Genomic DNA, 23,715 nt, shown 5'->3' on the forward strand with positions numbered 1-23,715 from the left:
AATACCAGCAAACCAATTCAGAAGCGCATGAGAAAATTATACACCACGACCAAGTGGGTCGTACTCCTAGAGCGCAGGAACAGCTCCGCACACACGAATCAACCAGTCACCCCATTAATAGACTGGGGGGGCACATGGCCGTCTCAATGGAGGCAGAAATAGAATCTGCCAGAATTCAACACCCTTTCATGATAAAAACAGCCAACCAACCAGGATTAGAAGGACACTCTGTCATAGTAAAAGTGACATATGACAAGCCCACCCCTGATGTCGTCCCCGGCGGTGAAAGATGAGAGCTTTTCCTGTAAGATGAGGAATAAGACAACGACGCCCACTCTCAACACTCCTATTCAGCAGAGTGCTGGAAATTCAGGCCAGAGCAGTCAGGCAAGAAAAAGAAATACAAGGTTACCACGGCCTGGATTGGAAAGGATGTCACAGATGACATGGTCTTAGGTGTAGAAAGCTCTAAACACTGTTTAGAGTGTTTAGAGTTTAGTCTTAGGTTTAGAAAACTCTAAACTCTGTAAGCTTCTTGCAGTCTGAATATGACCTCCCCAAATCCGTATGTTGAAGTCCTCACCCCAAGAGGTGATGGGGGCTCTGGGAGGTGACTGGGTCATGAGGGTGGAGCCCGCACGGATGGGGTCAGTGCCGTCGGGAAAGAGCCCCCGCAGAGCCCCCTGACGCCTTGTCGGTTTTGCAAGAAGTCGACAGTCTGCGCCCCAGGGGAGAGCGTTCTTCACCAGAGCCCTGCCCTTGGTGCCCTACTGGTGGGAATGTAAAATGCTGCCCCTATTGTGGAATTCCCTAGAAAGTTAAGCACAGAATTATGACATGATTCAGCAAGTCCACTCCTGGGTCCATCCCCAAAAAACTGCAAGCAGGGACTCGGGCAGATACTCGCACTCCCGTGTTCATGGCAGCCAACAGCTGGAAACAACCCCATGTCCATCAACAGATGACACGGGAAACAAGATCCGTGTAGTCACACAGTGAGATACCCCTGAGCCTAAGAAAGGGAGGGCATTCTGACACCTGCCGCCACACCTCACAGACATGATGCTGAGCAGATAAGCCAGACCCGAGGGGTAGGCACTGCATGATCCCGCTCCTATGGTCCCCGGGGCCATCTAATCTGGAGACAGAGAGGGGAGGGTGGGCACCAGGGCCCAAGGAGTCTCTAATGGACGGAGTCTCTTTTTGGGGAAAGATTAAAGGTGATCCGGACGGACCGTGGTGAAGGTTGCAAACCCCCCCCCCCCCCCCCGCCCACAGAGCTATCACTCTCTCCTTCCCTCCAAAGCTCCTCTTGTGGCCCCAGATGGCCCTGTGTATTGTGAGCTCCATGCGGCAGGACCTTCATTCTCCTTGTCCAAGTTGCATTCCCAGGGCCCAGGGCAGCCCCACCCTGGGGCTCAGAATTTGCTAGAGGGAAGGAAGGAGGCAGAGACAGAGGACAAAGGCAAGGAAAAGGATCTGTGTGAAGAGCAGAAAAAAGTAGAAGAGGTTGGGGGGACTCATGGTCTCCACCTGGGGCATGGGGTGTCCTGTGGGAGGCTCTCTACATGCTTAGAGCCTGGGGGGCAGGGTGGGAGGAATGGGCATGGCCCTTCTCACAGTGGGAGTGGCTCCAGGGCCCAGGCCCCAACACAGCCTCACGCACCACCACCCCAGGGTGACTTGTCCCCTCCAGCGGGGTGGTCAAGGACCCCTCTCTGCATCCCAAATGCCTGGCATGGGGCGGAGGTGCTCAGGAATGTCTGTCGATGGATAAGCTGGGGGCCTCAGGGGCCATGATGTCCCAGCGCATCCTCCACCTGTTTCTTCTGGACCAAGCTGGTCCCCTGAGTCATGCTGGAAACACTCTGAGTGGGTTAGGGGCAGGAATGAGGCCCTGCTTTCCCAAAGCCAGGAGAAAGTGGCCTGTCACCCACATGTCACCTGGGATGCTTCCTTGCCTTGGCTACCCTCCCCACCGGGGTCAATCGGCCTGCACTGTCTGGCTAGCCTGGCAGTCACACCACTGGGCCCCTTGGCCATGGGGAGCGCGAGCCCCGGGGCATAGACCAGGGCTGCCAGGATCAGCTGTCTGGGGGGCAGAAGGCAGCAGGTGTGAAAGGCACCATTCCCGTGACGGTCTAGGGCGCGCTCTGAGCAGACCCAGAGCCAGCCATGCCTGTGCCCCCCAGGGCCGCGCCCTAATCCTCCTGCACCCTCCACGGTGCCCGATGTGAATCCGGGCAGACCGGCCACGCTCAATAAAGGCCTGAGTCCTGGTGCATCCTGGGAGCCTCCTCCTCGTGTCTGCGCGTCCACGCTGCTGGGTTGCAGGGATGCAGGGAGGGGTGAGCTCAGAAGGGGCCCCGGGGTTGCTGAAGACCCCTGCGCACCCAGCAAGCCCTTGAGGGGTGGGGGCAGTCCGCCTCTGGGCTCCGCAGGGCCCCTGGGTCTGTGGGCTGAGCGAGGACAGGGGTGGACCCAGGGCGCGACAGGCTCCTGGCACAGTCCCTGGCGGAGCCCTCCCGAGCTCCAGGAGGCCGCTCCTTCCCGGCAGCCTGCTCTCCTTCCTTCCCTTTATCTCTGTCCTCAGCTCCGTCAAGTGTGAAGCGGTAAACTGGCTGAGCAAACAGGCTCCCAAGCCGCATCCGGGATGTCTCAATAGCTGTGCCCCTGCGGGCCCTCCACCCGTCTCTGCCCAGAGGACAGTGCTCACGGGGAGGGGCCGCGCCAGGTCCCCTGGCTGCCTACTGTGTGCAAGCTGTGGACTGTGGGCAAGGCCCCTGCCCGCATGAAGCTCTCCTTCCGAGGTGGGGGCGGGAAGGGATAGACAGCCAACTTGAAGCCCCGAATAACTCACATTCGGGTCCCGAGTCCAAGGCTCACATGTGCAGGGGTTGGGGGGCGACTGGTGGGGCCCTTTGAAGGCTGGGGGGTGCTCGCTGAGTCAGGGGGCTGAGGGATGGGCCAGCGGGGCAGGTGCCTGGGCGTGGCCGGGCGCCCAGTGGGGCACGGACCAAGAACCGGAGCCCTCAGGGAAGCAGCGGGGGCCAGGCCCCGAAGGCTCAGGCTGAGGGAGGCCTGGAGGTTCACAGGGCCGCGGACGCAAGTGGGCAGCACGCCAGGCCCGTCTGCGGGAGCTCTGATGCCAGGGAGCAGGGGCCGGCTCCCGGGCGGGAGCACCCTGCTCTAAAGACGCCAGGAGCCAGCAGACCCCGCACGGCCTGAGGGCCCGTCAGCCAAGCAGAGGTGTGACCGCCCGGTGAAACGCTTCGTGGAAGCTTTGGAGATGGTTTTCCCGTTGCCCCAACAATTCCACTTCCGTGAATCAATCCTCGGAAAGACAAAGGCAGGGGCATCCCAGGTGTGTGCGCCCGCAATGGCGAAGCTGCCCGAGGGGGTCCCGCGCCTCCCAGCCGGGGTCTGCCCCAGGGGCCACTCGCAGACACACTCAGCCTGGGGTGAGGGTGCCCAGCGTTCTTGCCAGAGCCAGAGAATAAGACACCTGGAGTGTGAGTCAGAAGGGGGCAGCTGGTGAGGCTGAGCTGGTCACTGACCCGGAAAAGGTTACCGTGTGACCCCTGCAACCGGGCCATGCCAGCCGGGGAGCTGGGACTTCGTGGCTCGCACTCAGGGCAGGACTGGGGTTGAGAGACCCCCACGCCCCCGAGGTGACCCTGTCAGCCCTGCCGGGGGCCCCCAGGAGCACGTCACCGTGTAGACATCGGCCCCTGCATGGTCTGCTGTCAGCCGAGGACCCTGGTGGCTCAGAGACCATGAGGAGCTGCAGCTTCCTCTGGGTTACCCGGCCTCGGGTCACCTAGCCAACTAAGGAGCGAGGTGAGGGTCAAACCCACCATGCTGGGAGCTCCTGGTCCTGCCTTGGCCAGGGCAGGTGATGGACAAGGGCCAGCCTGGGTGTCCACTCCCAGGGTCTCAGTTTCCCCTCAAATCTGAACTTGGTGACAGAGAGGAGCCCAGAGATCCGCAGGGGCACTGGTCAGCATGGCTAAGGTCTCTGGGCATGGAGCCTCCTCCCAGGACCCCCACAAGCCATGCAGCCCAGGTACCCTGCCCTCCACACATGGCTGACCACCCCCTAGCTGGGCAGAAGCCCCAGGGACCAGGGGTGAGTGCCCCCGGCCTGCGCCCAAGGCTGCCCAATGGCTGAGGCCTTGGCCAGGTTCCTGGGAGGGGATCGACATGCGGGCTGAGCGTGGGGTCGTGCTAACCACCTCCCTACTGAGTGAGTGAGACACGACCAGGGCGGCCCAGGGCGGCCGCATGCAGGGGCTTTGCCACCCAGGATGGGCTGCCGGCACCACCCTCCGGGCACCAGGCTGCCGCCCCTCTCCCTCTGATTCTCAGAAGCTGCGGAGGGGCGGGGGAGGGGGGGAGAGTGGGGGCAGGGGTCCTGTGAATCTGGGGCCCACAGCTGCAAATCCTTCCTCCTCCAGGCGTCTTTCCTGCCGCGGCCCCTCCCCGAGAGCAAACACACGTGGCTGCCCCAGGGGAAAGGACGGAGCCCTGCATGGCCCAGGAGCCGGGCGCGGGGCCAAGGCTTCTTGCTATATAAGCCCCAGGGCCCCCAGGGAGCGAGCACTGGGGCCCACTCCCTCCCAGCCACCTGCCCGCCGCCGTGCCAGCCTCCAGGATGGGTGCCCCAAGCGGGTGCCTGGTGCTGGCCTGGGTCCTCGCGGCCCTGCTCCTGGTGCGGAAGACAGGTGAGGACGAAGACCCCGGCTCCGTCTCTGCAGCAGGGGGCCCAGCAGGTCGCTCGCTGGGGGTTCTCCTGCTGGGAACGGCAGGCAGGACCCTGCCCGTGCATCCCCAGTGCGGCCCCCAGGCTCTCAGCCTGCACCCAGAGAAGCCGGGTCCCCCGGGAGAACCGCCGAGAGAGTGTTGGGGTGGGGGCTGAGGCTGGGCGTCTCTCCGGTCCTGGAGCCCCCACGGCGGCTCCAAAATTCCTCCTCAGATTAGGGTTGGCGCAGCTGACAGGTGATCCAGCAGCACTGGAGCTCCATCTGAGCCCACCGCCCGGGCCTCCGCGCCTCCCCGGCCGCCCCGTGCACTTAGCATCTAGGGGAAGCACCACTGGCCCTAACACCTACTGTCAACATGAAAGACACGGCCGCAGGGGCTGCCTGGGTGACAGCCAGCAGGACTGGCCTGGAGCCCTGGCCACTGCAGGCCGCCCCGCCCGGTCCCGGCCCTGAGTGCTGCTCCCATGAGGCCTCCCCCTGGTGCCTCGCCCAGGCTCGGGGGCCTGGGCAGGTGGACACTGGCCCACGGCTCTCCATCAGTCGTCTCCCAGAGCCCCTGCCCCAAGCCGCCTTTCCTGGGGGCTGAGCAGGGCTCGGAGGTGGGGGGACTTCCCCAGAGTGACTCCCAGCGGGGGTGCCCGGCCGCCCGCCTGCTGTGCGATTCAGGTGCCCGTCTGCTGGTTTGCGCAGCCGGCCCCCACTCCTCCCAACTCTTCCAGGCTCATCTTCCATGCCGGCCCCAGACCACGTTCCTGACGAGTGGGTCTCGCCAGCGAGCCTCCTCATCCTCCACCTGCGTCTCTCTGGGGGGCAAATCCCGCTGGGGTGGGCGAAGGTGGTCTGAGAGGAGGACCCCACGTCGGGGGGGGCTGCTATCAGCCGCGGTGTGAAGGGACAGTCGGGAGCGGGCATTTCTCGGGCCCGGTGATGGAGACCAGGTCTCGCTGGGCGAGTGACCCCGCCTGAGGAGGGCCCGAGTTGAGCCAATTCTTGTGGAAACCGGGCCTGGATGGGGAGGCGGTGTGGGGTGCAAACTGCCACTGGGACAGCTTCTGGCTTCTGACTGTGGGGTGCGGCCAGCATCGGGCCCTAGCCAGGCTCACGCGGGAGGGGCTGCAGCTCTGGGGTTGGGGTGGACGGCGGGAGCAGCTGCGCCTGTGGGAGAGGCAGTCACCTGGGGCCCTCGGAAGGAAAGTTTAATGCCGGGCCAGTCCCTGTGGTTTCCATACGCGAGGTCCCCGCTGGGATCGTGGAACGGAATAGAGGCCTCACCGTGCCCCTCGCTGAGCTGGTTGCACCAGGGACGTGGGGACATCGGGGCCCCACCTCCCACTCCCCAGGAAGCTCAGATTTGGGCTGAGCGTGGAGACTCCTGGCAGACCGCAGGAAGGAGGTCAGGGCCCCGTGAAGGGGGTGCTGCAGCCTGAGCTCGGCAGAGGGGCCTGGGAGGGCTCCCTACGCCCACCACGGCAGCGAGGGCATGTGGGGGCCCGGCCACCGGGGGAGTCAGGCTGGCGGAGGAGGCCCTGCCTGGAGGCGGCGGGCGCACAGGCCCCTGGGCACAGCCACCCCAGCACCTGGGCCCCCAGGCCTCCCGCCGCCACGACGGACGGTTCTAACTCCAACCTGGCTCTGGTCTTGGGTTTCTGCTAAGTCACGCCCAGAAGCCTCCCCAACTGCGTGAGTCTTTCTCCCCAACAAAGCCGGTCTTTGTCCTTCTCCAAGGGACACCCGGGATGGGGCCGAACCCTCTTCTGGGGTGGCCAGGGTCAACGGGGCCAACGCCTTTTCCTGATTCCATTCTCCTGCCCGGAGCCAGCAGCACCAACTGCCCCATCCCGGAGAGATGAGGCACCACCCTGGATTTGTAGATGGGGTGGCTGGGGGTCAGCGCAAGGCCACCGGCAGCTGCGGCTCCCTGCAGAGGCCTATCCCGGCGGAGCCTTGCTTTCCACCAAGTCGAGTGTTCATGGGGCCGCCCCCCTGAAGCCTGCCGAGGAAGGATGGCGAATGTCCGGCTTCTCACGGACTCCCGTCCCCTTTCCCTGCAGAGACCCAGGGCAGCGTGGAGCCCGGCCAGGCCAGCACAGAGGCTGCCACGCACAGTCGGAGGGCAGACGTCGGTATGTGGCCCAAGCTCTGCAGGCAGGAGGGGCTGGGCCCCCAGTGGGCCGGGGATCTGGACATCAGATTTCCACATCAGCTGCATGTCACACAGAGACCCTCCTGGATCCCACCCGCCCACAAGAAGGGACGGCAGGGGGCATGGGTCCCGGAAAGCTAAGGCACAGAGCAGAAAGGCTGAAATGCTCACACGTACTCACACACCGCGCACATGCGTTCACACAGACGCCCACATTCACGCGCACGCACACACACTCAGGGCAGCGGTGTGTGTTGGGCAGATGGGGAGGGCCGCGGAGGGGCAGCCCTAGTCCTGGGGCTCGCTGGGCTGGGTCAGGGCGGCCTGCACCTCTCTGTTGCCCCAGGGCCCAACCAGGGAGGAGGATGAGGGGTCCCCCGCCTGGCCGCATTTCTAGTGTGACCCACCCTCCTCTGCAGCTTGGAGCACCGTCATCCCGCCCATCACCGTCTTGCCCACCATGAGCTGTGAGTGGATGCTGCCCACTGCTGACGGGGTGGGGGTGGGGGCTCACAGATCTGGGGGGTAAAGCTGGTACGCTGTGGGCGACTGAACGGCCTTGGTCCCGGCCGGGAGCCTTCCCTGGGGCCAGCTCTCCTGGGGGCTGACCCTGGACGCTGGTGTAGGATCAGGGCTCTCAGGGAGCATCAGGGCGGCTCAGGGCAGCGAGGCGGGCGAGCGGCTGCCCTCCTGGCTCCACAGCCCAAATCCGGGGACGGCTGCTGGCGGGTGGCTGGGCAGGCTGGTGGCATCTGCCGGGGTCCCAGCACGCGCTCCCCACAGCCCGGAACCCCGCGCACAACGGGCGCGTGTGCAGCACCTGGGGCGACTTCCACTACAAGACCTTCGACGGCGATGTCTTCCGCTTCCCGGGCCTGTGCAACTACGTCTTCTCAGCGCACTGCGGAGCCGCCTACGAGGACTTCAACGTCCAGCTGCGCCGCGGCCGGGCCGGCTCCAGGCCCACCATCACCCACATCGTCCTCAAGACGCAGGGGCTGGTGCTGGAGGCCTACAACGGCTCCATCCTCATCAACGGGCAGCGGTGCGCCTGGCGCGGGCTGGGGAGGGGCCGGGACTCGGGGGCTCGCGGCTCGGGGCTCGGTGGGGGAGGGCCCTGCTGGACACCCTGGCCGCAGGGCGACCGGAACTTTCCACCCCAGGGGGGAGCTGCCCTACAGCCGTGCGGGCCTGCTGGTGGAGCAGAGCAGCGTCTACATCAAGGTCACCGTCCGGCTGATGCTGACCTTCATGTGGAACAGCGAGGGCAGTGCCCTGGTGAGGGCGCCCCCCACGCCCCTCCCAGCCCGTCTGGGACAGCCTCCCAGCCCCGGGGGGCGAGGGCAGCAGGGGTGGCGGGGCTGAGGGCTTGGCCGGCTGAGGCTGGAGCTGCCCCCCCTCCACCCCCAGCTGGAGCTGGACCCCAAGTACGCCAACCAGACGTGCGGTCTGTGCGGGGACTTCAACGGGCTCCCGGCGGTCCAAGAGTTCTACTCCCGTAGTGAGTGCCGCCTGGGGTCAGGGCGGGGTCAGGGAACGGCCGGAAACCGAGCTGTGGGTCCTGCCCAGGGGCGCTGGATGCTCCCGAGGAGGCAGGGAGGGGGCAGCCTGGGCACTGGACAACACTCAAGCCAGTGACGCCCCAGGATAAATTTCGGGTGCCCCGGGCATGGGCAGGGGGCCCCCTGGCAGCCACGGCCCACACTGCCCCCAGGGGCCCTCAGCACGCCCCACACCAGCATCTCCCGTCCACAGACGCCAGGCTGACCCCTCTGCAGTTCGGGAATCTACAGAAGCTGGACGGGCCCACAGAGCAGTGCCAGGACCCCCCGCCTTCCCCGGCCAGCAACTGCACAGACGGGGTGAGCTCCCCCTCCCCGGGCATGGGGACAGCCAGGAGGGCGGGTTCAGGCTTCCTGGGCTGGGTCCTGGGGTGTCCAGGGAGAGAGGGTCTCCTAGCCCTCGGGTGGCAGAGGACATGGCCACCACTCCGGAGACACACCCTCTCACCTACTCACCTCCCCCGACCGCACACCTGTTCTGAGAGTGTGGGCAATGCACATGTGTGTGCAAATACGTGTCCGCACATATGCAGTCCTGCCCGTGGTGGGGCACTTGGGAGCCCAGGTGAAGGAGCCCTACAAGGGAGCTGGGAGGACCCCACCTTTAGAATCTATCCATGAGCCTTAAATCAGGATGTGGGGCTGCAGTGCCCCCCCAGCTGGTTGGGGGCAGGGGGAGGGGTGCCGGGGAAGGAGGAAGGGTTCATCGGCGGGCTGGCTTTGGCTCTGCTGGGGCTGCCTGAGGGCCTCCCCCTTCTCTGACTGGCCTCTGGGGGTGGGGGCCACCTTTCCTGGGGGCTCACACCATGCGCAGGTGCGTCCTGGAGCCCTGGGGGGCGGGTGGAGTCCACAGTCATGGCTCAGTCCCCAGAGCCAAGCAGAACTCTGCACCCAGTGGTGGCAAGTCCACGGTGGTTGAGGGGAGGAAGGGAGGGTGGCCAGCTGGCCGGCTGGCTGGGTGGACGGATGCATGGGAGGATAGAGGGATGATAGGCGATGGGTAATGTGTGGGTAGATGGACAGACGGACAGACGGATGGAGGGATAAGGAACCTCAAGGGGAGGAAGGGGGTCCCCTGGCCTGGAAAAGTCTGCAGGGCCCGGGGTCCCCCCACATGCACCGAGGGTGGACGGTGCCAATCCTCTGTGCTCCCTAGGAGGGCATCTGCCACCGCACCCTGCTCGGCCGGGCCTTTGCAGAGTGCAACACGCTGGTGGACCCCGCCGCGTATGTGGCCGCCTGCACCCAGGACCTGTGTCGCTGCCCCACCTGCCCTTGTGCCACCTTCGCAGAGTACTCCCGCCAGTGCGCCCACGCGGGGGGACAGCCCCAGAACTGGAGGGGCCCGGACCTCTGTCGTGAGTGGCCCCCGACCAGGGCCAGCCCCAGGCCCCACACCCACTCCGGGTCCCTGGGGATGGGGGAGGGACCCCTGGGCAGGACATCCGGCATCTGGCTGGGGGCCCGGGACAGTCAGTCGGGAGGGTGGCCAGGAGAACAGAAAGGGGACCTGGGAGGCTCAGAGGGAGGACCCGGCCTGGATGCAGGGAGCTGAGCTCACCCCAGAAGCCAGGCGGGCCCAGGGGGGCTGTCCGGGAGGCGTTGCACCCCAGGCTCCCTTACCTGCCGCCTCACCAGAAGTCAGCTGGGGGCCGGGACAGGCGGGGCCCAGCCTCCCAAGGCGAGGGGCTCCCTGAGCCCGGCTGTGGCTTTGGGGGACCCCTGATGGCACACGGAAGGCTGGGAGCGGAGGTGGCCTGCCTTTGCGCCCCACGCCTGGGCGGCTTCCTGGGGCCCAAGTGCGTCCTCCCCCCTGCAGCCCAGACCTGCCCCCTCAACATGCAGCACCGTGAGTGCGGCTCGCCCTGCGCGGACACCTGCTCCAACCCCCAGCGCTCCCAGCTCTGCGAGGACCACTGCGTGGACGGCTGCTTCTGCCCCCCAGGCAGGTCCTCCTGGCCCTCGGGGACTGGCCCCCACCCTCCCGGCTGCCCCCGGTCACTGAGGTTCCAACACCCGCCCCGGCCCACTTATGACGCCCCTGCTGTCCCCAGGCACGGTGCTGGATGACGTCACCCACAGGGGCTGCCTGCCCCTGGAACAGTGCCCCTGCACCCACGGCGGCCACACCTACGCCCCGGGGGCCTCCTTCACCACCGTCTGCAGCGCCTGGTAGGCCTCCCGGCTGCCCGGCCCCGGGGGCGGGTGCATGGGGTGGGGTCTGCCTCGTGCACGTCACGCCCGCGCTGCTCACGGCCTCCCTTCCCAGCACCTGCTCCGCGGGGCTGTGGCGGTGCCAGAACCTTCCGTGCCCTGGCACCTGCTCTGTCCAGGGCGGGTCCCACATCTCCACCTACGACGAGAGGCTCTACGACGTGCACGGAGACTGCAGCTACGTCCTGTCCAAGGTACGGCCCCGGTGGGCTTTGCGGGCCTGCCCGGCACTCTCGGGCCCCCGCTGCCCCTGCGCAGGGCCCCCTGGATCTCCTCCTGGGGTCCCATCCCCCAAGGGAAGCCCCCAGGCTCACACTCACGGGGCCAGGGGCTCCCAGGCCCTGAGACAAGCTGCCTGGAGGTGGCCGCCGGTGCCCCAGGCCACGGTGAGCCGCCGTCCGTCTGCACCCACCCGGCAATGCTGGGAACGGGCCACCCTGCCTGTGCTGGGAGCGGCTGTCCCCCAACGCGCTGGTGGCTTCGCCCTGTCAGACGTGTGCAGAGAACAGCTTCAGCGTGCTGGCCGAGCTGCGCAAGTGTGGCCTGACGGACAACGAGAACTGCCTCAAATCGGTGGCACTCAGCGTGAACGGCGGGGACACGGTGAGGCTCCAGCGGGGGAGGGGTGGACACAGGGAAGCTGGCAAGACACACAGGCCCCGAGGACGTGGACCCCCGTCTTCCTTAAACCCCACGGCCCCGGCCCAGCCCCCAGCCCCGGTCCTAAGCGTCCCACGGAGCTGGAGGCTCGAGGCCAGAGCTTTGCGCCCCGCTCTGGCCCCTGGGGAGCGCTCCCTGGCCCCCGAGGCAGGCGGGCTCCTCCCCCCACCGACCTGGCTGCCTCCCCTCCCCAGATCATCCAGATCCAGGCCAACGGCGGGGTGTTCCTGAACTCCATCTACACCCAGCTGCCCGTGTCAGCAGGTATGGGCCCGGGACGGCTGGGCCAGGCTGCGGCGAGGCGGCCTGCCCCCCAGAGCCTGCACACAGCCAGCTAGGTCCCTTGCTAGTTCCTCATGGCCTGGGGCAGTTCTGGAATATCCCGTGGCTGGTTTCCTGTCTGCAAGCGGGTATGGTCCGATCTGTGGGGACCTGGTGTGGAGCACGCTCGGTGCCCGGCCTCCTGGGGACCAGGACCGGTCACTCCCAGCACTGCCCACTCCCAGGGCCCACCAGACACCTGTCTCCTCCCAGCCCATCCCCAGAGGTCCCGCCCCGCCCCCCGGGCTGTCCCAGGAGCAAGGGGGTTCCGTCGGGCCAGGCTCTGACTTGGTCCCCATCCCTGCAGCCAACATCACGATCTTCAGGCCCACCTCCTTCTTTGTCCTGGTGCACACGGGCCTCGGGCTGCAGCTGCAGGTGCAGCTGGTGCCGCTCATGCAGCTGTTCCTCAGGCTGGAGCCCTCCTACCGCGGACAGATGTGCGGTGAGGCCGGCTGGGTGGGCTCGGGGGCCGCTGGTCCCTGGACTCAGCAGCAAGCGGCATGCGCTGGAGTCTGGCAGGGAGTGGGGATTGGGAGGGAGCTGCTCCCAGGGAACCCCGCATCCGACTTGCAGCCCCCGGGAGGTGACCTGGGGTGGGGGGTGGACAGTGAGCCACGCTGTCCTTACTAGGGCAGGCTTTGCACAGGGGCTGACCCTTACCAGGGCTTATCTGCAGATGGCTCTGGAACCAAAATCCTGGGATGGAGCTCTCTGGCTGGTCTCCTTGTGATGGTTTCTAGAGGGACTGCGGGGCCAGCAGGATGGCCAGGCTGGACGCCCCACTAATGCTCCATCCCCGGGCCCCGGCCCCCAGGCCTGTGCGGGAACTTTAACCAGAACCAGGCCGATGACTTCCGGACCCTCAGCGGCGTGGTGGAGGGCACGGCCGCCGCCTTCGCCAACACCTGGAAGACCCAGGCCACCTGCCCCAACGTCAAGAACAACTTCGAGGACCCCTGCTCCCTCAGTGTGGAGAACGGTACTCCCACCCCTGGGAGCCCTCCATTTACCTGGGCCAGGCCTAGGAGCTGAAGCTTCCCGTCTCACCAGGCCCTGGGGTGGGTGGGGCTGGGGGACCCCGATATCCGGGATGCATGCATGAATGCTGGCAGCAGGGCCTGGGGCCTGCCTCTGGGGCGAGCACCCTGCTGTCCCATTAGCATCATGGGTCAGCCCCACATTCCAGCTCAGCTCTCCCGGGGCGGTGGGGGCCCGGGGGCCTGGGTGCAGGAGCCGAGGCTGCCGGGGCGGGCGGCCGTGGGGGAGGAGGGTGAGGTGGCAGACAGCCAGCCAGCTCACCTTCCCCGTCCCAGAGAACTACGCCCAGCACTGGTGCTCCCTGCTGACTGACCCGGCCGGAGCCTTCTCCCGCTGCCACTCTGTCCTCAACCCCACGCCCTTCTACTCGGTGAGACCCCCAGCTCCCCGGTGCTTCCCTGGCTCAAGGACCCCACAGCACGTGCACGGGTCGGTCAGTCCTCCCCTGGGCCACCGTGGGTGTGGCTGTTGGTGTCACCGAGGAGCACAAACCAGGTCGCTAAAAACTAGAGAAATTGCTTCTGGTCCCAGTCCTGGAGGACAAGCAAGGGGTGGGCAGGGCCACGCTCCCTCCTACGGCTACAGGCCCTCCTCCTGCATCTCCCAGCCTCTCGAGGCCCCAGGTACCCCCGGGCTTGTGGCTACATCACCCCAACCTCTGCCTCCATGCCCCTCCCCTGTGCCTGTGTCCAAATTCAGGGCCCATCCCGATGACCTTACCTTAATCACATCTGCAAAAAACCTATTTCCAAAGGTCATTTTCTTAGGCCCTGGAGGTTAGGGCTTCTGCATATCTTTTGGGGACACCCAACCCAACCCACAACAGTTGGCTGGTAGGCCACTCTTCCAGAAGCTCGAAGGCCTACAGTGCACACGAATGCACCCCCAGGAGTGTGTGTCTGCAGGTGGAAGCCCTGGCCCACCTCTGCCCATGTTGGGGGTGGCATAGCTCCACCCTCTTCACCCCACGTGCCCCCCACAAACAGCACAAGCGGTGATGTATGCGGAATGCGGTCGGACCCGGCCCTGGTCCCGCGGAGGCCCCTGCTGACCCTGACCTTGGCCCGGCCTCGTGCCTCCTTGCTGCCCCCTCCCCAACCTGGCCTGTGTGGTCCCTTAGTGCACCAGCTGCCCTCCTGGGCGCCTCACCGATCTGTGGGTGCCAAGGGCCCGGGTGGGAGTCCCAGGAAGGATGCACGGGGAGAGAGGGGCCTCGGTGGGCTGGGGTCCCTGACGGCCCCCTGCGGCCCCGTCCCCAGAACTGCATGTTCGACACGTGTAACTGTGAGAAGAGCGAGGACTGCCTGTGCGCGGCCCTGTCCTCCTACGTGCATGCCTGCACCGCCAAGGGGGTGCTGCTCAGCGGCTGGAGGGACGGCGTGTGCAGTGAGTGTCCCCGGCCAGCCTGGCAGCACCGGGGGAGGGACGGGGCGCTGGGGACCCCCACTCCCACGTTCTCAGCCAGAGCTTCACGCTTCCTCGTCCGGGCCAGCCAAGGGCCTGGTGTCAGAGGGGAAACTGAGTCTCGGGCTGTGTGAGCCCCAGCCTGGAGGGGCCCTCCGGCCACTGACTGGAGCACTGCCCCTGCCCCCAGCCAAGTATGTGAGCAGCTGCCCCAAGTCCCAGCACTACAGCTACGTGGCGCACGGCTGCCAGCCCTCCTGCCGCGCTCTGAGCCAGGTGGATGTCACCTGCGGGATCGCCTTCGTGCCCGTGGACGGATGCATCTGCCCCTCGGGCACCTTCCTGGACGACTCGGGTGCCTGCGTGTCCGCCGACGCCTGCCCCTGCTACTTCCGTGGCTCTGTGGTGGCCCCGGGGGACGTGGTGCATGACAACGGCGTGGTCTGGTAAGCAGCCAGCTGGGCCCGTGCCCCCCCGCCCCCTGTCCTGGGCCCACAACGGTCTCGCCCCCCGTGTCACACCCGAAGACCCCTGGGCCTCCCCGGAGGATTGTGAAACACAGAGGGGCTCCCTGGGGAGGGCCCCACCCCCAGCCGTGCAGTAACGAGGGACCCCTCCCCTGGCCAGGGAGAGGGTTCCGAGGGTCCGGCGCCCAGGAGGGCGTGTGCGTTGGGCTCTGGGCAGAGCTCTGGGTGGGGTCTGCGGGGCGGTGGGTGGGCAGTGGGCCCAGGCAGGGCGGTCTGTCTCTCACAGCTCGTGTGCGGGTGGGAAGCTGAGTTGCCTGGGAGCTGCGGAGCAGAAGAGCTCAGGTAGGGCCCCCCGCCGCGCCCGGGGGCAGGGGCTTCCGCGGGCCTGGGCTGGGGCCCCTCCCAGCCCAGCTGCCTCCCTCTGCAGGGTGTGCGGCCCCCATGGTGTACCTGGACTGCAACAATGCCTCGGCGGGCACGCCCGGGGCTGAGTGTCTCAGGAGCTGCCACACGCTGGACGTGGACTGCGTGAGTGGCTGGGGAGGGCGTGCCGCCCCCCAGTGTCCCCGGGCATGGGGGGACGAGCACTGACGCCGTGTCCGTCCACAGTTCAGCACCCACTGCGTGTCTGGCTGTGTCTGCCCCCCGGGGCTGGTGTCGGACGGGAGTGGGGGCTGCGTGGCCGAGGAGGACTGCCCCTGTCTGCACAACGAGGCCACCTACAAACCCGGGGACACCATCAGGGTGGACTGTAACACCTGGTGAGTCAGGGCTTCCTCCACGGGAGGGAGGGAGGTGGGGAGGAGCTGGGGCCTGGCGTGGCCCCCAGCCCCGGGGAAGCCCTGGACGGTCCCCTCTGTCCTAGGAAGGTCCCCCAGGGCCAGGCCTTCAGAGCTGCCGCGAGGGCCCCCAGCCCCGCCTCACTGCAGGCGCCAAGGGCCTGGAAGCCAGAGACGGGCGGGCGGCGCGGCGGGCCCGTGCCCGCGCTCACCCCTTCACTCAGCCCTCTGGAGAGTGCGGCGGGGCGGGGCTGGTCCTGGGCAGCTGGCAAGCAGGCTGTCCCCTGTCCTCACAGCACGTGCAGGAACCGCAGGTGGGAGTGCGGCCGCAAGCCCTGCCTGGGCACCTGCGTGGCCTACGGGGACGGCCACTTCATCACCTTCGACGGGGAGCGCTACAGCTTCGAGGGGAGCTGCGAGTACACGCTGGCCCAGGTACGCGGGGACCCCCTCCGCGCCCCCCTCCTCGGCCCGCCCACTCCCGCAGCCCTGAGCTCAGCCTGACCCTCCCTGGCCCAGGACCACTGTGGGGGCAACGGCACCGCCAACGGCACCTTCCGCGTGGTCACCGAGAACGTCCCCTGCGGGACCACGGGCGTCACCTGCTCCAAGGCCATCAAGCTGTTCCTGGAGGTGAGGGGCCACCGGGAGCCCTGTCCCTCCCTCTGCCCTCCGGCTGGATGTCCTAGGGCTGCCTGGACAAATGGCCACAGCTGGGGGGACCTGAAGCTAGAGAAATGCATTCTCTCTCGGTTCTGAGCAGCAGGTGTCCCAGGGTCGGGCCCCCCGCCAGCCTCCAGGGGGGCTCCCTCCTGCCGCCCCCAGCCCTGAGGCTCCACCGGCCCCTCCCCCGCGGGCCCGCCCCCTCTCTCCTGTCACAGGGACACCTGTGTTTGGACTGAGGCCCACCCTAATCCGGGAGGAGCTCATCCCTCACTGACCCCTGCAGAGACCCTTTTTCCAAACAAGGTCGCATTCACAGGTTCCAGGGGCTGGGATGTGGACACACCTTTTGGGGGGCCTGCATTCAGCCCACTACATCGGGGTACCCAATTCCAGCAGAGGGACGTCAGAGTTCACCAGACAGGGAGCCGCACTGCTGGCCGGGGGCATCAGCCCCACTGGCCTGTGGCCCCAACCTTCCACGTGACCTCCCCGGGCCCCCAGCACACCCTGCTTGGCCTCTGGCCTCCTGTTCGCTGAGTGTCAGGAGCCAGCTCAGCCTTGACCCCAGTCCTGTGCCTTGGGCCCCTGACTACCGTAGGTCGGTGGGCTCCGGGCCCCAAGCACGCCCCTCAGTCCCTGCAGCCACCACCTCCGTGTGCCCTCTGCAGAACTATGAGCTGGTCTTGCATGAAGGCACCTACAAGGTGGTGCAGCGGGGGCCGGGCGGAGACCTGCCCTACAAGGTCCGGTACATGGGCATCTACCTGACCGTGGAGACTCACAGTGGCCTGGTGCTGTCCTGGGACCGGAAGACAAGCCTGTTCATCCGACTGCAGCAGGACTACAAGGTGAGAATGGGCGGGCTGTGGACCCCTTCAGGCAGGGTCAGAGCCCCTACTCCTAGATCTGGCTCCCAGGGGGCCGTCTGGCAGCTGACACTCCACTGAGGGCCGGGGCGAGTCCACTCACAACGCCGATTTCTGAAAGGCCTGTGTTGAGACCAAACAGACCAATAGGCAGAGTCCTGCTTAGAATGCTGTTCTTGCTCCCTGGTGTCCCCATGCCCACTGGGCCTGCTTGCCCACCTGTCCACCCCCCATCTGCCCACCTGCCTGCCTGCCCCCTGCTCACCTGCCCACCTGCCTGTCCCCTGCACTTGTCCACCTGCCTGCCTGCCCGCTGCTCACCTGCCCACCTGCCTCCCTGTCCCCTGCTCACCTGCCCACCCGCCTGCCTGTCCCCTCCTCACCTGTCCACCTGCCTGCCTGCTGCTCAAGTGTCCATTTGCCTGCCTGTCCCCTGCTCACCTGCCCACCTGCCTGCCTGTCCCCTGCTCACCTGTCCACCTACCTGCCTGCCTGTCCCCTGCACCTGTCCACCTGCCTGCCTGCCCCCTGCTCACCTGTCCACTTGCCCCCTCCTGACCATAGGGCCCACTGTGTGCCCCACCATCCTGCAAGTTCACAGGGCACTGCCCTGGAGTGCCCCCTGCCGGGCTGGGCTGGGCTCTAGCGCCTCCTGCACATGCCCTGAGCCCCCGTGCCGCCGTCCCCCGTCTGCAGGGCCGGGTCTGTGGGCTGTGTGGGAACTTTGACGACAGCGCCATCAATGACTTCACCACGCGGAGCCAGTCCGTGGTGAGCAGCGCCCTGGAGTTCGGCAACAGCTGGAAGTTCTCCCCGTCCTGCCCCGACGCCCCGGCCCCCAGGGACCCCTGCACCGCCAACCCGTACCGCAAGTCCTGGGCCCAGAAGCAGTGCAGCATCATCAACAGTGCCACCTTCGCCGCCTGCCACGCCCATGTATGCGGCCGTTCCCCGGGGCGCCCGGGAAGGAAGGGGCGGGCAGAAGTCGGGGGGCCCGTGTCACCGTCCACCCTTTAGACCAGCCTGTGGTCAGCCCCGGGGGCCCACGCGTCTGCTGTCCCTGGCTCTGGGGGAAACCGGCCCAGGTCGGGCCACACCGCAGGCCTGACCCCCAGGAGCCCCAGACCCCGAATCCGAAGGCTCTTCCCCCTCCCCTCCAGGTCGACCCCGCCAAGTACTACGAGGCCTGCGTGGGTGACGCGTGTGCCTGTGACTTGGGGGGCGATAGTGAGTGTTTCTGCACGGCGGTGGCCGCCTACGCCCAGGCCTGCCACGACGTGGGCGTGTGCGTGTCCTGGCGGACCCCGGACATCTGCCGTGAGTGGGGCTCTGCCGCGGTGGGGAAGGGCGGATGCAGGGGTGGGGCCTGACCCACACATGGTGAGCAAGAGACCCCTGGCGCCCAGGTGCCCACGGGCGTGCCCGCGTCTGTGTGCTTACGGACCGGCTGGGCAGGCCGCCGCCGGACAGGAGGGCCGGTGAGGGACCGGCCTTCTGAGGGCGGGGCAGGAAGCAAGGGGTGCATCCTCAGCCTCTCCCCTCCGCGCTCAGCCCTGTTCTGCGACTACTACAACCCCGAGGGCCAGTGCGAGTGGCACTACCAGCCGTGTGGGGCGCCCTGCATGAGGACCTGCCGGAACCCGAGCGGCCACTGTCTGCATGACCTGCCGGGCCTGGAAGGTGAGGGGCAGGGAAGGGCACAGGCGGCGGGGTGACCACCCTGGGCAGCACCCAGCACCTGGCCACAAGGGTGAGTCTCCTCCGCGCTGTGCCCGCCCAGGCTGCTACCCGAAGTGCCCGCCCAGTGAGCCGTTCTTTAGCGAGGACCAGATGAAGTGCGTGGCCCAGTGTGGCTGCTATGATGAGGACGGGAACTACCACGATGTGGGCGCGAGGGTCCCCGCAGCAGAGAACTGCCAGAGCTGGTGAGTGGGCGGGTGGTGAGTAGGCCGGGGCGCCTGGGAGGGGTGCTGGTGCGGCCGGCAGGCCCTCAGCACTCTCCTCTCCTCCTCCCCAGTGAATGCAGTGCTGGCGGCCTCCGGTGCACGCACAGCCTTGCGGGTAAGGCTGAGGGGTGCCACACGGGGCTGGGGGCTGGGGGCTGGGGGCTGGGGGCTGCAAGTGAGCCCCGTGCCGGCCCTGTCTCCCAGCCTGCACCTGCGTCTACAAGGGCAGGACCTACCATTACGAGGACGTCATCTACAACATGACCGATGGGCTCGGCGCCTGCTTGATGGCCATCTGCGGACACAACGGAACGATCCTGCGCATGGCTGTGGAATGTCCTGGAACCCCGTCCATAACGTCCTTCACCTTCACCACCACCGTGGCCCCGCTCTCCTCGACAGGTGAGCCTGGCAGACGCCCTGCTGGGCCTGCCCCCTCCTCCTGAGCCCCAATCCCAGGCAACAGTCTGGGCAGAGCGGGAGGAGGTCAGAGCGGGCGTCCTCGGCGCGACCCACGACCCACGGCCCCAGGTCACCGCTGCTCCTGGGCATGGCTGGCAGGGGTGCAGAGGAGGCTGACGAGGTCCCCGCCCCCGCCCCCAGGCTCGGTCCCCACCGTCTCCACCGTGTGTGTGCACGAGCTCTGCCTCTGGTCCGACTGGCTCGACGGCGGCCCCCCAGAGCCCGGCATGGCAGGTGGGGACTTCGAGACGTTTGTGGACCTGAGGCAGAGGGGCTACGAGGTGTGCCTGGCCCCGGCGAGCATCGAGTGCCGGGCACAGAAGTTCCCCGACACCCCACTGCAGCAGCTGGGCCAGAAGGTGGAGTGCGATGTGGCCCGGGGGCTGACCTGCCTCAACAGCGAGCAGAGCCCCCCGCTCTGCCACAACTACGAGCTGCGGGTCCTCTGCTGTGACTACCTGCCCTGCGGCACCTCCCCTGGGGCCACCACCCAGCAGCCACCGGCCAGGTCCCTGTCCACCCCCGCCACGCAGACCCCGCCTGCGGAGCCCACCACGATAGGAAGCCTGGCGCCAAGCAGCACCCCGGCCTTGGCCACCACCTCCTGCCGGCCCCGGTGTCAGTGGACGGAGTGGTTCGACGAGGACTACCCCAAGTCTGAGGAGGCTGGGGGGGACATCGAGTCGTACGACAAGATCAGGAGTGCGGGAGGCGCCGTGTGCGAGCAGCCTCTGGACATAGAGTGCCAGGCTGAGAACTTCCCCGGCAGCAGCCCCGCGGAGCTGGGCCAGCGCGTGCTCTGTGACGCCAGCTTCGGCCTGGTGTGCAGGAACGAGGAGCAGGTGGGCCCGTTCAGGATGTGCTACAACTACAGGATCCGCGTGCTCTGCTGCAGCCACGACCACTGCGCGGAGCCCACCCCCGGGCCACGGACACAGACCACCGTGCAGAGAACCACAGGGGGCCCCTCCAGGGGGACCCCACCTATCCACACAACTTCCACAGTGACGGGAGCCACAACAGGCACCGTGGCCACCAGCCCCCCGTCCACCCCACCCACAGAGATGCGCACGACCACAGCAAGGACATCGCCGGGAACCCTGGGAACGGCCACGCCCGAGACCACTGCCACGCAGAGCACGGCGGGCTGTCAGCCACAGTGCGAGTGGACAGACTGGTTTGACGTGGACTTCCCAACCTCCGGGGTCGAGGGCGGGGACCTGGAGACCTTCGACAACATCAGGGCTGCTGGGGGCACGCTGTGCGAGGAGCCCCAGAAGATCGAGTGCCGCGCAGAGAACTACCCTGAGGTCAGCATCGACCAGATCGGACAGGTGCTCAGCTGCAGCCTGCACACGGGCCTGGTCTGCAAGAACCAGGACCAGAAGGGGCCTTTCAACATGTGCTTCAACTACAATGTCCGCGTGCTCTGTTGCCACCCGACCCCACACTGCCCCAGCACCGCCGCCCCCAGGACCCGCAGCACCGCCACCGGGGGCCCCACGTCGCCGAGCCCAGGAGCCACGACCACAGCGTCCAGCCAGACCCATGCCTCCTCCCCCGGGACCACCCTGGGGGTCCCTGTCTCCACCACCCAGACGCTTGCTACCCCTGCCAGGACCACAGAGAGGGTCTCCAGCCCCGGTCCCTCTGCCTCCCTGAGGACCCCGATGGCCACCACCAAGCCCACCTCACCCAGTGCACCCACCACGGTCCCCGTGGTGACCTCCAGCACGTGGATCCCCCCCGAGTCCACGCCCAGCACGGCCACCCTCGGGACCACGCTGGTCTCCACGTCCCTGCCGCCCAGCTCCACCACACACTCCGTGGCCACCTCGTCCTCCACGGGCTGCAGCCCACGGTGCACGTGGACAGACTGGTTCGACGAGGACTACCCCATACCGGGCCTGGACGGCGGGGACTTCGAGACCTTCTCGGTTTTCCGCTCAGCGGGGCACGACTTCTGCCAGCGCCCCCGGGACATCCAGTGCCGATCGGAGAGGGCGCCAGACGCGCGTCTGGAGGACTTGGGCCAGGTGGTCCAGTGCAACGTGCGCTTCGGGCTGGTGTGCCGCAACCGCGAGCAGCCGGGGCCCCTGCCCTACTGCCACAACTACCACGTGCGCGTGCTCTGCTGTGAGGACCGCGGCCACTGCGCCAGCACCACGGCCATGGGGCCCACCACGCCGTCCCCAGCGATGCCCACCACGGGGCCCACCACGCCGTCCCCAGTGATGCCCACCACTGGGCCCACCACGCCGTCCCCAGGCACGCCCACCACGGGGCGCACCACGCCGTCCCCAGCGACGCCCACCACGGGGCGCACCAAGCCGTCCCCAGCGACGCCCACCACGGGGGCCACCACGCCGTCCCCAGCGACGCCCACCACGGGGGCCACCACGCCGTCCCCAGCGACGCCCACCACGGGGCCCACCACGCCGTCCCCAGGCACGCCCACCACGGGGCCCACCACGCCGTCCCTAGGCACACCCACCACGGGGCCCACCACGCCGTCCCCAGCGACGCCCACCACGGGGGCCACCACGCCGTCCCCAGGCACGCCCACCACGGGGCCCACCACGCCGTCCCCAGCGACGCCCACCACGGGGCCCACCACGCCGTCCCCAGCGATGCCCACCACGGGGCGCACCACGCCGTCCCCAGGCACGCCCACCACGGGGCCCACCACGCCGTCCCCAGCGACGCCCACCACGGGGCCCACCACGCCGTCCCCAGCGACGCCCACCACGGGGCGCACCACGCCGTCCCCAGCGACGCCCACCACGGGGCGCACCACGCCGTCCCCAGCGACGCCCAACACGGGGCGCACCACGCTGTCCCCAGCGACACCCACCAGGGGGGCCACCACACCGTCCCCAGCGATGCCCACCACGGTGGTCACCACGCCATCCCCAGCAATGCCCACCACGGGGCGCACCACGCCATCCCCAGGCACGCCCACCACGGGGGCCACCATGCCGTCCCTAGGCATGCCCACCACGAGGGCCACCACGCTGTCCCCAGGTACGCCCACCACGAGGGCTACCACGCCTTTCCACTCTGTGCCCATCATCCAGGTCTCCACGGCCTCCACACTCAGCCCCCAAGGCAGTGCGTCCGCACCCTGGCACACTGAGACCTGGCCCGGACTCCCCAGTGCTGTGCCCAGCACAGCCCCGGCCACCTCCAGCACAGGGCCCGGCCCTGGAGCCTCCCTATCACCCCCCACGCCGTCGGCCACCAGCTCTCCGCCCGGCACCACCTTGGGCCTCTCCACGGCCGCCTCCAGGGCCACGTCACCCACGGGCAAGATCGAGACCTCCCTGCCTGTGACCTCCAGTCACACACAGGCACCCCCATCCCCCGTGGCCAGGTCCACGGCCTGTGAGCCCCGCTGTGCCTGGACGGACTGGCTAGACGAGAGCTACCCGGTGCCGGGGGCCTCTGGTGGGGACTTCGAGACCTACACCAACCTCCGGGCCATGGGCAAAGCCATCTGCAAGCAGCCGCTGGAGCTGCAGTGCCGGGCGGAGGGGTGGCCAGAGACGCCCCTGCAGGAGCTGGGCCAGGTGGTGCGCTGCAGCCTGGAGGACGGCCTGGTGTGCCGCAATCAGGACCAGGCCGGCCCGTTCAAGATGTGCCTCAACTACCACATCCGTGTGCTCTGCTGTGAGGACTACGGCCACTGCCCCAGCACCCTGGCCACCACCGTGGTCACCATGCAGAGCACCAGCCTGGGTCTGACCCCCACGCTGGCCACCAGCAGCACGGCCTCCAGTCCTACGGCCCCCAGCACCAGCCGGACCGCGGCCTCCTCCAAGTGCCAGCCCACCTGCCGCTGGACCGCTTGGCTGGACAGTGACCAGCCCCTGCCCGGCCGCTACGGGGGGGACATCGAGACCTACTACCACATCTGGGACGCTGGCAGCCAGCTCTGTACGGAGCCCGAGGCCATCGAGTGCCAGGCTGTGCTCTACCCGGACGTGCCCTTGGGGCAGCTGGGCCAGGACGTGCGGTGTGATGTGAACTACGGGCTCATTTGCAGGAACAACTGGCAGGGGGGGGGCCGTACCTGCCTCAACTACCACATCCGCGTGCTCTGCTGTGAGGACAAGAGCCACTGCACCAACTCCCCCGCCACAGAGCCCACCAGCACCAGCACTCGACAAAGTTCATTGGGGGTCACTGGGCTGCGGGGCACGGCCACACACACCTCCTCCCCCGGGACCACCCTGGGGGTCACTAGCCACACCTCCCAGACCGGCCCCTCCTCCCCCAGGACCACCCTGGGGGGCACTAGCCTCACCTCCCAGAAAGGCTCCTCCTCCCCTGAGACCACCCTGGGGGTCACTAGCCACACCTCCGAGACAGGATCCTCTTCCCCCGGGACCACCCTGAGGGTCACTAGCCCCACCTCCCAG

The 23,715-nt window shown here is 67.6% G+C and overlaps 1 protein-coding gene across 1 annotated transcript in view; it reads left to right on the forward strand.

Moving 5' to 3' along the window:
- Positions 1-4,654: 4,654 nt before the first annotated feature.
- MUC5B (mucin 5B, oligomeric mucus/gel-forming) overlaps positions 4,655-23,715 on the forward strand; it is a 31,423-nt gene continuing 12,362 nt past the window's right edge. Inside the window, exons 1-31 of the mRNA XM_078059102.1 lie at positions 4,655-4,724; positions 6,815-6,886; positions 7,326-7,373; positions 7,690-7,951; positions 8,070-8,184; positions 8,317-8,407; positions 8,662-8,768; positions 9,625-9,826; positions 10,288-10,413; positions 10,523-10,640; positions 10,738-10,876; positions 11,175-11,285; positions 11,537-11,606; positions 11,971-12,108; positions 12,481-12,645; positions 12,980-13,074; positions 13,964-14,090; positions 14,299-14,554; positions 14,862-14,917; positions 15,003-15,103; positions 15,185-15,336; positions 15,651-15,789; positions 15,874-15,987; positions 16,689-16,868; positions 17,583-17,822; positions 18,047-18,203; positions 18,438-18,566; positions 18,667-18,811; positions 18,904-18,947; positions 19,037-19,234; positions 19,436-23,694. Coding sequence (XP_077915228.1) covers positions 4,655-4,724; positions 6,815-6,886; positions 7,326-7,373; positions 7,690-7,951; positions 8,070-8,184; positions 8,317-8,407; positions 8,662-8,768; positions 9,625-9,826; positions 10,288-10,413; positions 10,523-10,640; positions 10,738-10,876; positions 11,175-11,285; positions 11,537-11,606; positions 11,971-12,108; positions 12,481-12,645; positions 12,980-13,074; positions 13,964-14,090; positions 14,299-14,554; positions 14,862-14,917; positions 15,003-15,103; positions 15,185-15,336; positions 15,651-15,789; positions 15,874-15,987; positions 16,689-16,868; positions 17,583-17,822; positions 18,047-18,203; positions 18,438-18,566; positions 18,667-18,811; positions 18,904-18,947; positions 19,037-19,234; positions 19,436-23,694 — 8,226 coding nt within the window. The remainder of the gene's footprint in view (positions 4,725-6,814; positions 6,887-7,325; positions 7,374-7,689; positions 7,952-8,069; positions 8,185-8,316; positions 8,408-8,661; positions 8,769-9,624; positions 9,827-10,287; positions 10,414-10,522; positions 10,641-10,737; positions 10,877-11,174; positions 11,286-11,536; positions 11,607-11,970; positions 12,109-12,480; positions 12,646-12,979; positions 13,075-13,963; positions 14,091-14,298; positions 14,555-14,861; positions 14,918-15,002; positions 15,104-15,184; positions 15,337-15,650; positions 15,790-15,873; positions 15,988-16,688; positions 16,869-17,582; positions 17,823-18,046; positions 18,204-18,437; positions 18,567-18,666; positions 18,812-18,903; positions 18,948-19,036; positions 19,235-19,435; positions 23,695-23,715) is intronic.

The sequence above is a fragment of the Halichoerus grypus genome, chromosome 11 (assembly GCF_964656455.1).
Source record: "Halichoerus grypus chromosome 11, mHalGry1.hap1.1, whole genome shotgun sequence".
Taxonomy (NCBI): domain Eukaryota; kingdom Metazoa; phylum Chordata; class Mammalia; order Carnivora; family Phocidae; genus Halichoerus; species Halichoerus grypus.